This window comes from Pan troglodytes, chromosome 5, assembly GCF_028858775.2.
Source record: "Pan troglodytes isolate AG18354 chromosome 5, NHGRI_mPanTro3-v2.0_pri, whole genome shotgun sequence".
NCBI lineage: Eukaryota > Metazoa > Chordata > Mammalia > Primates > Hominidae > Pan > Pan troglodytes.
This window is the reverse complement of record NC_072403.2, coordinates 178,532,215-178,544,550: the sequence shown is the minus strand read 5'-3', so window position 1 is coordinate 178,544,550 and position 12,336 is coordinate 178,532,215. Positions and strand designations below refer to the sequence as shown.

The 12,336-nt window shown below is 45.0% G+C and overlaps 1 protein-coding gene across 6 annotated transcripts in view; it reads left to right on the top strand.

Annotated features, from left to right (window-relative positions):
• RPS6KA2 (ribosomal protein S6 kinase A2) overlaps positions 1 to 12,336 on the top strand; it is a 455,964-nt gene that overhangs the window by 428,616 nt on the left and 15,012 nt on the right. For all 6 annotated transcript variants that reach the window (XM_063813668.1, XM_016956614.4, XM_054686484.2 and 3 more), the window contains 2 exons: positions 3,928 to 4,017; positions 5,823 to 5,981. In XM_063813668.1, coding sequence (XP_063669738.1) covers positions 3,928 to 4,017; positions 5,823 to 5,981 — 249 coding nt within the window. The remainder of the gene's footprint in view (positions 1 to 3,927; positions 4,018 to 5,822; positions 5,982 to 12,336) is intronic.

The window sequence follows — 12,336 nt, the reverse complement described above, 5'->3', positions numbered from 1 at the left end:
AGCCACTCTACTCCTTTGCAAACGATCCTTTAATTAAGGCCTCTGGGTTGACCCAGTTGGTGTGACATCTGAGTTTTTTTTTTTTTTTTTTTTTTCTGGGGCTTTGACTGAAACACGCTCTACTGCTGACATTAGTTTTGAACATCACACTGCTTCATGGCACGGACTCGCAGTGAGGATTCAGAGACAGGACCGAAAGCAGCATTTCAGGGCTGTAAACGTGGCAGGTCACAGCTGCTTGGTCCCTTGCCTGGTGGTGTCAGGGTAATTCTATTTTATCTCTGTAATAGGAATAACTCACTTGTACCAAGTGCTTTCTATGTACCAGGGAGAGTATGAAGGGATCGATTCATATTAATTTGTTGAATCTTAACAGTGAGCCAGAGGAGTGCCTGGTGTTTTCTAGTTTTTACAGATGAAGAAAGCTAGGTGTAGAGAGGCCCAGGGAGCTCCTGCAACCCCACAGGGAGTGGACAGGGAGGCCAGGTCTCAGCTGGGGCTCAGACTGGCTCAGCGGCTGGGCCGCCAACCACGGAGCACGTGGCCTCCCCAGGAGCAACGCCTTCCTCCACCTTTCCAGCCCTCCACGGGAGCTGAGCCTGCAGACACCTGCATTCAGGTACCAGCAAGTGACGTGGCCACAGGCCAAGCCACCCACACCCATAGCAGTGTTCTCGCCTGAGACAGCAAACGTGACTTCCCCTCAGGAGCAAATCAGATGTTTGCTGAAAGACCGCTGGCTCTACCCTGCGGTGAGAAACAGCAGCACTCGTGGGCCCCTTGGAGTCTCCTCCAGATGAGCTCCTGTCCCCACAGGACCTAGGCCTGGGAGCTTCTTTCGTTTTCCTCCATTTCCCCATATGCCACCTCAGCGAACAGCTGGTGTGTGGTGTTTGGTTGTTGACAGAGGTGCTTTGGGGGTTCCACCAAGCAATTACATGATATTGAAAGGCGTAACTAATATGTTGAAAATGTAATGAAAGTCAACATGCATGCTTAAATGTGTATCAGATTCTAGCAAATGACCAGGACACTGGCTCCGATGGGTTGAAATCCAGTGTGCCTCACATGTGCACATACATGCTAGCTTTTATTACAATTTAAGATAGTTTTTAAAGTAAGCAAGAGTTTAAGGTAATCTGTCTTTGAAAACTGTTTACAAATACTTATCATTGTAAGTCAGAATTTTTCTGAAGACTCACAACAAAAGAACACATAGAAATAACATAGATACTAGGGTTGATAGGGCAGCCATCTGTAGTCCCAGATTCTTTAAAATAATCGTCACATTGTCCTCCAATTTCAGCTTACAAAATAGTAAGCTGAAATTTTGGAATTCTTTATTTCATATTTTGAATAGACAATATATTCTTGTGGTTCAAAATTTTTAAAAATTCATGTGGATACAGCAAAGTTTCCCTCCCACCCATGGGCGCCCAGGCACCCTGTTCCCCTCCTCACAGGAAGGCAAGGCAATTAAATGTTTCCTCCTTCCTTCCAGGGTTATTTTATGCACCCACAAGGAAATGGATGCGTCTATCTGCATTCTTCTCTCCATTTTTAAAACAAGGGATGGCGTAGGATGCACCTGCTCGCGTCGGCCTTTTTTACTCCTTGTATCTTGAAGATGGTCCCTGGCGGTGGAGAAAAAGCTCCCACTTTCTTGTTTACTCTGCATCTTGTTCCACTGTGAGAGTGATAAAACAGATTCATGCTAAGAACACATCCCTTTATCATGAAATCATATTTGCGAAAAAATCTTCTACTGAATTTTTAAATAAATTTATAAATGTATTTTAACCTTCTCCAATTGCAAAGACAGGATCCCGGCCCCGATAGATGGGATGCCCACAGGCAGCCGGGAGCAGAGGAGTTTGGGTACCTGACAGCCAGCTTCCCTACAAGCAGTGCAGGACCAGCCTCCCAGGACCTGCTTAGGCTGTGGCATGTTAGGGAAAGTCCCCCACCCCTCCTCGAATGATCGTTTTAAAAGTCTCTACTTGAGAATGATGCATTTATGTTGGCAATAGAAATAGTTCTAGTGTCCTAGCTAAAACTTCAGTAGAATTAAATGCAGCAGAAGGAGAGAAATTCTATGTCCAGAAAGGGACCCTAACTCTTCTGCCTGTTTACAATGCAGGCTATTAGGACTCACAGATCATGGGCCACTGATGCAGTCACAGCTGAATGGTGGCCGTGGCAGAGCATCCTTTGAAACTATAATGGGGTGAGAACTGGCACTATGGTGAGTTTTTATAACGGTGATGGGGAGTGGACGAAGGGTGACCAGGGGACAGATTACGAGCAGTGAGTCAAATGCTACCCAAGCGTTTGGTTCTCTAAAGTAAAGAAATAGCCAGGTGTAGTTGCTCATGCCTGTAATCTCAGCACTTTGGGAGGCTGAGGCAGGAGGATCACTTGAAGCCAGGAGTTAGAGACCAGCCTGGGCAACACAGCAAGACCCCATCATCTCTACAAAGAATTTAAAAATTAGCTGAGTAGGGTGGCACACACCTCTGTAGTCCTAGTTATTCTGGAGGCTGAGGCAGGAGGATCACTTGAGCCCAGGGGTTTGATGTTGCAGTGAACTATGCTTGTACCACTGTATTCCAACCTAGGCAACAGAGTGAGACCCTGTCTCTAAAAAAAATTAACGAAATAGAGTTTTATGCAAAGCTCTGCCTAGAGACTTTGACACGATAGAAGTTAAAAGCAAGTCACCCTCATATTCTAGTAGTAAAATGACTGCACGGTCTCCAAATAGAGACTATTTTAAAATTAGGTTGAACTAATGTGAGAATAGTACAAATCATGGTTAGGAAGGTGTTTCCAATAGCTTTTCTTCTGCTCTGAGTGTTGTTTGCAAAATACATGTTGCATGTTGCAATTTCCCATGAGTGTGGTGCCCTCCTCCCACTGGTCCCGTCCCCACAGCAGGGGCGGCAAGGGCGGGACTTAGGCACCTCCAGAGGGATTAGCCACCAGGGACCAACAGCAACTTCCTGTTTCCAAGGTAGGCTTAAATCCCAACACCCTGTCCTCAGAAACCATATGTCTCCATGGGGTTGAAGCAACTTTATCTGTTATCCTAAGACATCGGATACAGATGCTGGGCGTGGGAGGGGAGCTTGCATATGTCTAAACAGCAAGGCAGGTCTGGCCTGCGCACCATCCCCAGCATCTCTTGGTGAGAGCCATGCGCCTCACCTCATTTTGTGGCTGGTTTGTAATTCCCGGAACAAGGCAGAAGGTGCACAGTGGCTGGAGGCTTGTTGTGGATGGTGCCCACTGCGAGGGTGGGACACAGTCTGTTATTTGGTGGCACTTGCATGAGCTCCCTACACGTGTCTCCACCCAACCTTATAACACCTTAAAATTCATGTCTGAAGTCTTGTACTCCTTTTTTTTTTTTTTTTTTTTTTTGAGACAGAGTCTCGCTCTGTCACCCAGGCTGGAGTGCAGTGGCATTATCTCAGCTCCCTGCAACCTCTGCCTCCCAGGTTCAAGTGATTCTCATGCCTCAGCCTCCTGAGTAGCTGGGATTACAGGCACACACCACCATGTCTGGCTAATATTTGTATTTTTAGTAGAGACCAGGTTTTGTCATGTTAGCCAAGCTGGCTGGTCTTAAACTCCTGACCTCAAGCCACCTGCCCACCCCGGCCTCCCAAAGTGCTGGGATTACAGGCATGAGCCACCTTGCCCAGCCTGTACTCCTCTTTGTAGATGTAAATCTTACACTAGTTGTCAAAGAAAGGACTTGCCATGAATCTCCAGACAATCTCAGGTTATCTCTTGGTCGGGTGTGAGATTGTAGTGATTGGGCCACCTGGGGCCAGACTTTATCCAAACTCAGTGGTCCACCAGCAGATACCACCTGAAAGCCTAAAGTAGACCCCTCACTGCCATGTGCTGTGTTTGTTCCAGATCATTGATAAGAGCAAGAGAGACCCCTCGGAAGAGATCGAGATCCTCCTGCGGTACGGCCAGCACCCGAACATCATCACCCTCAAGGATGTGAGTGGTCCCCGTGCAACAGCATCTCCACTTCCTTCTGTTTCTTCAACTGACACAAAACTCCCATTCACTCAGAGCAAGCTTTCTCACATCTCATGCCTGTCTCAGCTGGTTTCCACCACCCACATATCTCAGTCACTTGGAGCTGACTTGCTGGACTGTGTACTCAAGTCTTTTTGACAGCCACCGCCCCAGTCATGGAGGGAGCAAGTAAAACAGAGGAAGAGAGAGCTCGTGTGAATTACAGTCCACAGGCGGAGTCTCTCATAGAGGCCCATGGGGGTGCAGGGTTTGGGATCCGGGAGCACAGACAGGAGACAATTTTCCTCCTCACGCTCCAACTCCAAACTGATTCTAGCATTATGAACCTAGAGTCACAGGATATTGGGCCTACCTCAGTTTCCCTCATGCATAGTGACTGCTGCGTGCAAACGGTCTTAACATGCAAGCTTGGCATAAGAATAGCCCGAACAGGCTGGGTGCGGTGGCTCACACCTGTAATCCCAGCACTTTGGGAGGCGTAGGCAGGCAGATCACTTGAGGTCTCCTGAAGGCAGATCACTTTGAGACCAGCCTGGTCAACATGGTGAAACCCCATCTCTACTAAAAATACAAAATTAGCCGGGTGTGGTGGCGCACACCTGTAATCCCAGCTACTCCGGAGGCTGAGGCAGGAGAATTGCTTGAACCTGAGAGGTGGAGGTTGCACTGAACCGAGATTACACCATTGCACTCCAGCCTGGGCAACTGAGAGAGACTCCATCTCAAAAAATCGAAACATAAAAAGAATAATCAGAGCATATTGTTTTTATTTAGTTTATGAGATAAAAGCCAGTATGGAGAAAACTATCTTTTTCTATTGCTTCTCTGAAGCAACAGCACGGCTCTGATATGTAACTTCGCCCTGGACTCTGCCTAGCCTCTCTGCGCTCCCAGCGCCTGGCCACTCAGTGCTGTCCATGCGGTAGCAGCACAGAAATCATGGGAAGCTGGTTAGAAATGCGGAGGGCCAGGCCCCACCTCAGGCTGCAGGACCAGAACATGCATTTTAGCAAGATCCCCAAGATTGGATTGGATGCACGTTACAGTTTGAAAAGCACTGCCTTGAGGCCCTGCTCTTGCAAGGTGGTTTGCCAACATTTGCATTTCTTAACGTCTAAATATCTCCTGGCAGGCCAGGCACTATGGCTCACGCCTGTAATCCCAGCACTTTGGGAGGCTGAGGCAGGCGGATCACTTGAGGTCAGGAGTTTGAGTCCAGCTTGGCCAACATGGTGAAACCCTGTCTCTACTAAAAATACAAAAATTAGCTGGGCATGGTGACGTGCACCTATAATCCCAGCTACTCGGGAGGCTGAGGCAGGAGAATCGCTTGAACCCAGGAGCTGGAGGTTGCAGTGAGCTGAGATGGCGCCATTGCACTTCAGCCTGGGTGACAGAGCGAGACTCCATCTCAAAAAATAATAATAATAAATAAATAACAAATATCTCCTGGCAGAGTCATGAAGCCATTCATCTCAGCGAAGGACACGCCCATCTTGTATGTCCTTACTCAGTCCCTGCTTAGCAGCAGATTATTAAAGCCGTTTTCTTCCTAAAAAGAGCACACACGGTATGACAGGAATGGCCATTTGCTTCTACCCTGCAGAAGCCTTGTTTGCACTCCCATAGGACCCTGTGGTCCCAGCCTCTCCCCTCTGACTTCCCTCTCCTGTCCCCTCTGGAGTAGTTGCTCTTTCACAGCAACCAGCCGTGGTGACGTGCGCGTCCCTGAGGCCCCTGTGCGCCCCTTCTCCACTCCGCAGGTCTATGATGATGGCAAGTTTGTGTATCTGGTAATGGAGCTGATGCGTGGTGGGGAGCTCCTGGACCGCATCCTCCGGCAGAGATACTTCTCGGAGCGCGAAGCCAGTGACGTCCTGTGCACCATCACCAAGACCATGGACTACCTCCATTCCCAGGGGGTAGGAGCCATGCCTGGGGCAGCCTTCGGGGAGGAGGGAGCTTCAGGGCAGGAACCAAAACCACAAGGGTTTATGGGTTCAAGAGCTGAGAACGCAGATTGTCCTGGAATTCCTTCCGTGCCACCATCGTCCCTCTTGTGTCTGGAGGCTCAGTGACAGTGCAAGGGAAGAAAAATTCTCTTCCCAGCCGGGTGCAGTGGCTCACACCTGTAATCCCAGCACTTTGAGAGGCCAAGGCGGGCAGATCACGAGGTCAGGAGTTCGAGACCAGCCTAGCCAACATGGTGAAACCCTGTCTCTACTAAAAATAACAACAAAAAAAAAAATTAGCTGGGCATGATGGCACATACCTGCAATCCTAGCTACTCGGGAGGCTGAGGCAGGAGAATTATTTCAACCCGGGAGGCGGAGGTTGCAGTGAGCTGAGATAGCACCATTGCACTCCAGCCTGCGTGACAGGACGAGACTCCATCTCAAAAAAAAAAAAAAAAAAAGAAAAATTCTTTTTTCCCTCTGCCCATCTTAGTTCTTCGGTGGAGGCCCTATAAACAAGACTGGCCAAAGACAGGTTAACAAGAGAAAAACAGAAGTTTATTAACATGTGCATCTCACATACACACAGGAGCACCCAGCCATGAATAACTCCAAGGAGTTGTTAGAACTTGAGCTTATATAGCATTTTAACAAAAGAACAATAAATTTGCTGGGTGCAGTGGCTCATACCTGTAATCCCAGCACTTTGGGAGGCTGATGCAGGTGGATCACCTGAGGTCAAGAATTTGAGATCAGCCAGGACAACATGGCAAAACCCTGTCTCTACTGAAAATACAAAAATTAGCCAGGCTTGGTGGCACACACCTGTAATCCCAGCTACTCAGGAGACGGAGGCATGAGAATCGCTTCAACCTAGGAGGCAGAGGTTGCAATGAGCCAAGATCACGCCACTGCACTTCAGCGTGGGCAACAGAGCAAAACTCTGTCTCAAATTTAAAAAATTTTTTTATTTTATTATTATTATACTTTAAGTTTTAGGTACATGTGCACAATGTGCAGGTTAGTTACATATGTATACATGTGCCATGCTGGTGTGCTGCACCCATTAACTCGTCATTTAGCATTAGGTATATCTCCTAATGCTATCCCTCCCCCCTCCCCCCACCCCACAACAGTCCCCAGAGTGTGACGTTTCCCTTCCTGTGTCCATGTGTTCTCACTGTTCAATTCCCACGTATGAGTGAGAACATGCGGTGTTTGGTTTTTTGTCCTTGCGATAGTTTACTGAGAATGATGATTTTCAATTTCATCCATGTCCCTACAAAGGACATGAACTCATCATTTTTTATGGCTGCATAGTATGCCATGGTGTATATGTGCCACATTTTCTTAATCCAGTCTATCATTGTTGGACATTTGGGTTCGTTCCAAGTCTTTGCTATTGTGAATAGTGCCGCAATAAACATACGTGTACATGTGTCTTTATAGCAGCATGATTTATAGTCCTTTGGGTATATACCCAGTAATGGGATGGCTGGGTCAAATGGTATTTCTAGTTCTAGATCCCTGAGGAATCGCCACACTGACTTCCACAATGGTTGAACTAGTTTACAGTCCCACCAACAGTGTAAAAGTGTTCCTATTTCTCCACATCCTCTCCAGCACCTGTTGTTTCCTGACTTTTTAATGAAAAGTGGTTTTGATTTGCATTTCTCTGATGGCCAGTGATGGTGAGCATTTTTTCATGTGTTTTTTGGCTGCATAAATGTCTTCTTTTGAGAAGTGTCTGTTCATGTCCTTCGCCCACTTTTTGATGGGGTTGTTTGTTTTTTTCTTGTAAATTTGTTTGAGTTCATTGTAGATTCTGGATATTAGCTCTTTGTCAGATGAGTAGGTTGCGAAAATTTTCTCCCATTTTGTAGGTTGCCTGTTCACTCTGATGGTAGTTTCTTTTGCTGTGCAGAAGCTCTTTAGTTTAATTAGATCCCATTTGTCAATTTTGGCTTTTGTTGCCTTTGCTTTTGGTGTTTTAGACATGAAGTCCTTGCCCATGCCTATGTCCTGAATGGTAATGCCTAGGTTTTCTTCTAGGGTTTTTATGGTTTTAGGTCTAACATTTAAGTCTTTAATCCATCTTGAATTAATTTTTGTATAAGGTGTAAGGAAGGGATCCAGTTTCAGCTTTCTACATATGGCTAGCCAGTTTTTCCAGCACCATTTGTTAAATAGGGAATCCTTTCCCCATTGCTTGTTTTTGTCAGGTTTGTCAAAGATCAGATAGTTGTAGATATGCGGTGTTATTTCTGAGGGCTCTGTTCTGTTCCATTGATCTATATCTCTGTTTTGGTACCAGTACCATGCTGTTTTGGTTACTGTAGCCTTGTAGTATAGTTTGAAGTCAGGTAGCGTGATGCCTCCAGCTTTGTTCTTTTGGCTTAGGATAGACTTGGCGATGCGGGTTCTTTTTTGGTTCCATATGAACTTTAAAGTAGTTTTTTCCAATTCTGTGAAGAAAGTCATTGGTAGCTTGATGGGGATGGCATTGAATCTATAAATTACCTTGGGCAGTATGGCCATTTTCACGATATTGATTCTTCCTACCCATGAGCATGGAATGTTCTTCCATTTGTTTGTATCCTTTTATTTCATTGAGCAGTGGTTTGTAGTTCTCCTTGAAGAGGTCCTTCACGTCCCTTGTAAGTTGGATTCCTAGGTATTTTATTCTCTTTGAAGCAATTGTGAATGGGAGTTCACTCATCATTTGGCTCTCTGTTTGTCTGTTATTGGTGTATAAGAATGCTTGTGATTTTTGTACATTGATTTTGTATCCTGAGACTTTGCTGAAGTTGCTTATCAGCTTAAGGAGATTTTGGGCTGAGACAATGGGGTTTTCTAGATATACAATCATGTCATCTGCAAACAGGGACAATTTGACTTCCTCTTTTCCTAATTGAATACCCTTTATTTCCTTCTCCTGCCTAATTGCCCTGGCCAGAACTTCCAACACTATGTTGAATAGGAGTGGTAAGAGAGGGCATCCCTGTCTTGTGCCAGTTTTCAAAGGGAATGCTTCCAGTTTTGCCCATTCAGTATGACATTGGCTGTGGGTTTGTCATAGATAGCTCTTATTATTTTGAGATATGTCCCATCAATACCTAATTTATTGAGAGTTTTTAGCATGAAGGGTTGTTGAATTTTGTCAAAGGCCTTTTGTGCATCTATTGAGATAATCATGTGTTTTTTGCCTTTGGTTCTGTTTATATGCTGGATTACATTTATTGATTTGTGTATATTAAACCAGCCTTGCATCCCAGGGATGAAGCCTACTTGATCATGGTGGATAAGCTTTTTGATGTGCTGCTGGATTCGGTTTGCCAGTATTTTATTGAGGATTTTTGCATCAATGTTCATCAAGGATATTGGTCTAAAATTCTCTTTTTTGGTTGTGTCTCTGCCAGGCTTTGGTATCAGGGTGATGCTGGTCTCATAAAATGAGTTAGGGAGGATTCCCTCTTTTTCTATTGATTGGAATCGTTTCAGAAGGAATGGTACCATTTCCTCCTTGTACCTCTGGTAGAATTCGGCTGTGAATCCATCTGGTCCTGGACTCTTTTTGGTTGGTAAGCTATTGATTATTGCCACAATTTCAGAGCCTGTTATTGGTCTATTCAGAGATTCAACTTCTTCCTGGTTTAGTCTTGGGAGGGTGTATGTGTCGAGGAATGTATCCATTTCTTCTAGATTTTCTAGTTTATTTGCGTAGAGGTGTTTGTAGTATTCTCTGATGGTAGTGTGTATTTCTGTGGGATCGGTGGTGATATCCCCTTTATCATTTTTTATTGCGTCTATTTGATTCTTCTCTCTTTTTTTCTTTTTTAGTCTTGCTAGCAGTCTATCAATTTTGTTGATCCTTTCAAAAAACCAGCTCCTGGATTCATTAATTTTTTGAAGGGCTTTTTGTGTCTCTATTCCTTCAGTTCTGCTCTGATTTTAGTTATTTCTTGCCTTCTGCTAGCTTTTGAATGTGTTTGCTCTTGCTTTTCTAGTTCTTTTAATTGTGATGTTAGGGTGTCAATTTTGGATCTTTCCTGCTTTCTCTTGTGGGCATTTAGTGCTATAAATTTCCCTCTACACACTGCTTTGAATGTGTCCCAGAGATTCTGGTATGTTGTGTCTTTGTTCTCGTTGGTTTCAAAGAACATGTTTATTTCTGCCTTCATTTCATTATATACCCAGTAGTCATTCAGGAGCAGGTTGTTCAGTTTCCATGTAGTTGAGCAGTTTTGAGTGAGTTTCTTAATCCTGAGTTCTAGTTTGATTGCACTGTGGTCTGAGAGAGAGTTTGTTATAATTTCTCTTCTTTTACATTTGCTGAGGAGAGCTTTACTTCCAACTATGTGGTCAATTTTGGAATAGGTGCGGTGTGGTGCTGAAAAAAATGTGTATTCTGTTGATTTGGTGTGGAGAGTTCTGTAGATGTCTATTAGGTCTGCTTGGTGCAGAGCTGAGTTCAATGCCTGGGTATCCTTGTTAACTTTCTGCCTCGTTGATCTGTCTAATGTTGACAGTGGGTGTTAAAGTCTCCCATTATTATTGTGTGGGAGTCTAAGTCTCTTTGTAGGTCATTCAGGACTTGCTTTATGAATCTGGGTGCTTCTGTATTGGGTGCATATATATTTAGGACAGTTAGCTCTTCTTGTTGAATTGATCCCTTTACCATTATGTAATGGCCTTCTTTGTCTCTTTTGATCTTTGTTGGTTTAAAGTCTGTTTTATCAGAGACTAGGATTGCAACCCCTGCCTTTTTTTTGTTTTCCATTTGCTTGGTAGATCTTCCTCCATCCTTTTATTTTGAGCCTATGTGTGTCTCTGCACGTGAGATGGGTTTCCTGAATACAGCACACTGATGGGTCTTGACTCTTTATGCAGTTTGCCAGTCTGTGTCTTTTAATTGGAGCATTTAGTCCATTTACATTTAAAGGTAATATTGTTATGTGTGAATTTGATCCTGTCATTATGATGTTAGCTGGTTATTTTGCTCATTAGTTGATGTGGTTTCTTCCTAGTCTCGATGGTCTTTACATTTTGGCATTATTTTGCAGTGGCTGGTACCTGTTGTTCTTTTCCATGTTTAGTGCTTCCTTCAGGAGCCCTAAAAGAGCTCAAATTTTAAAGATTTTTAAATTTTAAAAAGAATAATAATTTTTAAAGAAGACAAAGAAAAAGGACTGTGTTTCTAGGACAGCAGACTGTGGGAAGCTAAGTCTATGGGAAACTAACAGAAGATGAGGGCTAGTTAGGAACATTTGTTATAGAGATTATTCTGGAGGCTTCTCCAGGCTGTAAGGGTCTAGAGTTTCCCTTCCATCCTTCCAGGCAGAGAGGACAGGAGGGACACCTTTACCCATTTATATCCTCCTTTTAGGTAAAGAAGGGGAGGGCAGAGAGCTTTGCTTATATCTGCATCTTTTCAGTTGTTTTCAGCTCCAAATAATCCTTATGCCAAAGCAGCATATTTTGGGGTGGCTGACTCCGCTACCCTTTGAGGGTGTAAAATCATTTTTACCAACTTTAGCCAAAAAAATACTTTGGCCTTAATCAAAAGAAATTGAGAATTTTCGTTACTTGCAATGGGTAAATAATTCATTAACCGGAGCGCAGGGACGCTGAGGCAGGGATGACGGTGATGCCTGAGGTTCACGTGGGCCTCACCGTGATCCAGGCTGCACTTCAAGCTCTTCATTCACTGACTCCCTAACCCTAGATCACACCCACTGTGCAGGCGAGGGGCACAGGAGTTTGAGTATCTTGCCCAAGGTCACACATGAGTAGGTGGCCAGTGGGGTTGGACCCCGGCTCTCTGGTTCCAGGCAGTGCTCTTGGTCCCAGCCCTGGCCTCACAGGGAGGCAGCTGCACCGTATCACACGTTTCCTCTGTGCGCCATCTCTTCCCAGTGTTTCTCCTGAAGCAGGAAATACTGTCTTAGCCAGCTGTGTGCGTAGTCCTGAGCCTTCAGAATGCAGTCATCTCCAAACGGGAATATTCTTCCAGGACCACACACTGGGTCTTTTCTGTGTGGTCACCCGGTCTTGAGCATTAAGCACTTCCAGGTTTTCCCAGTACAGTCAAACTCAGGGGAAGCCCTTTGGATGCTGTTTTCTGCAGATCTGCTCGTATTTAATGAGGGGAGGTAATGGAAGTAAAGCCAGTCTTTGATTTCCTTGCCATCAGGACCTCTGTAAACCAGGCCTGACTGCTGGAGTGTGTCCCTTTAACTCCCTTCTACATCCTCCCACTGGATTTCATTAGGACAATTGAGATGTTCAGGATCCAAGCTGTACAAAGGCACGCCACATGTCC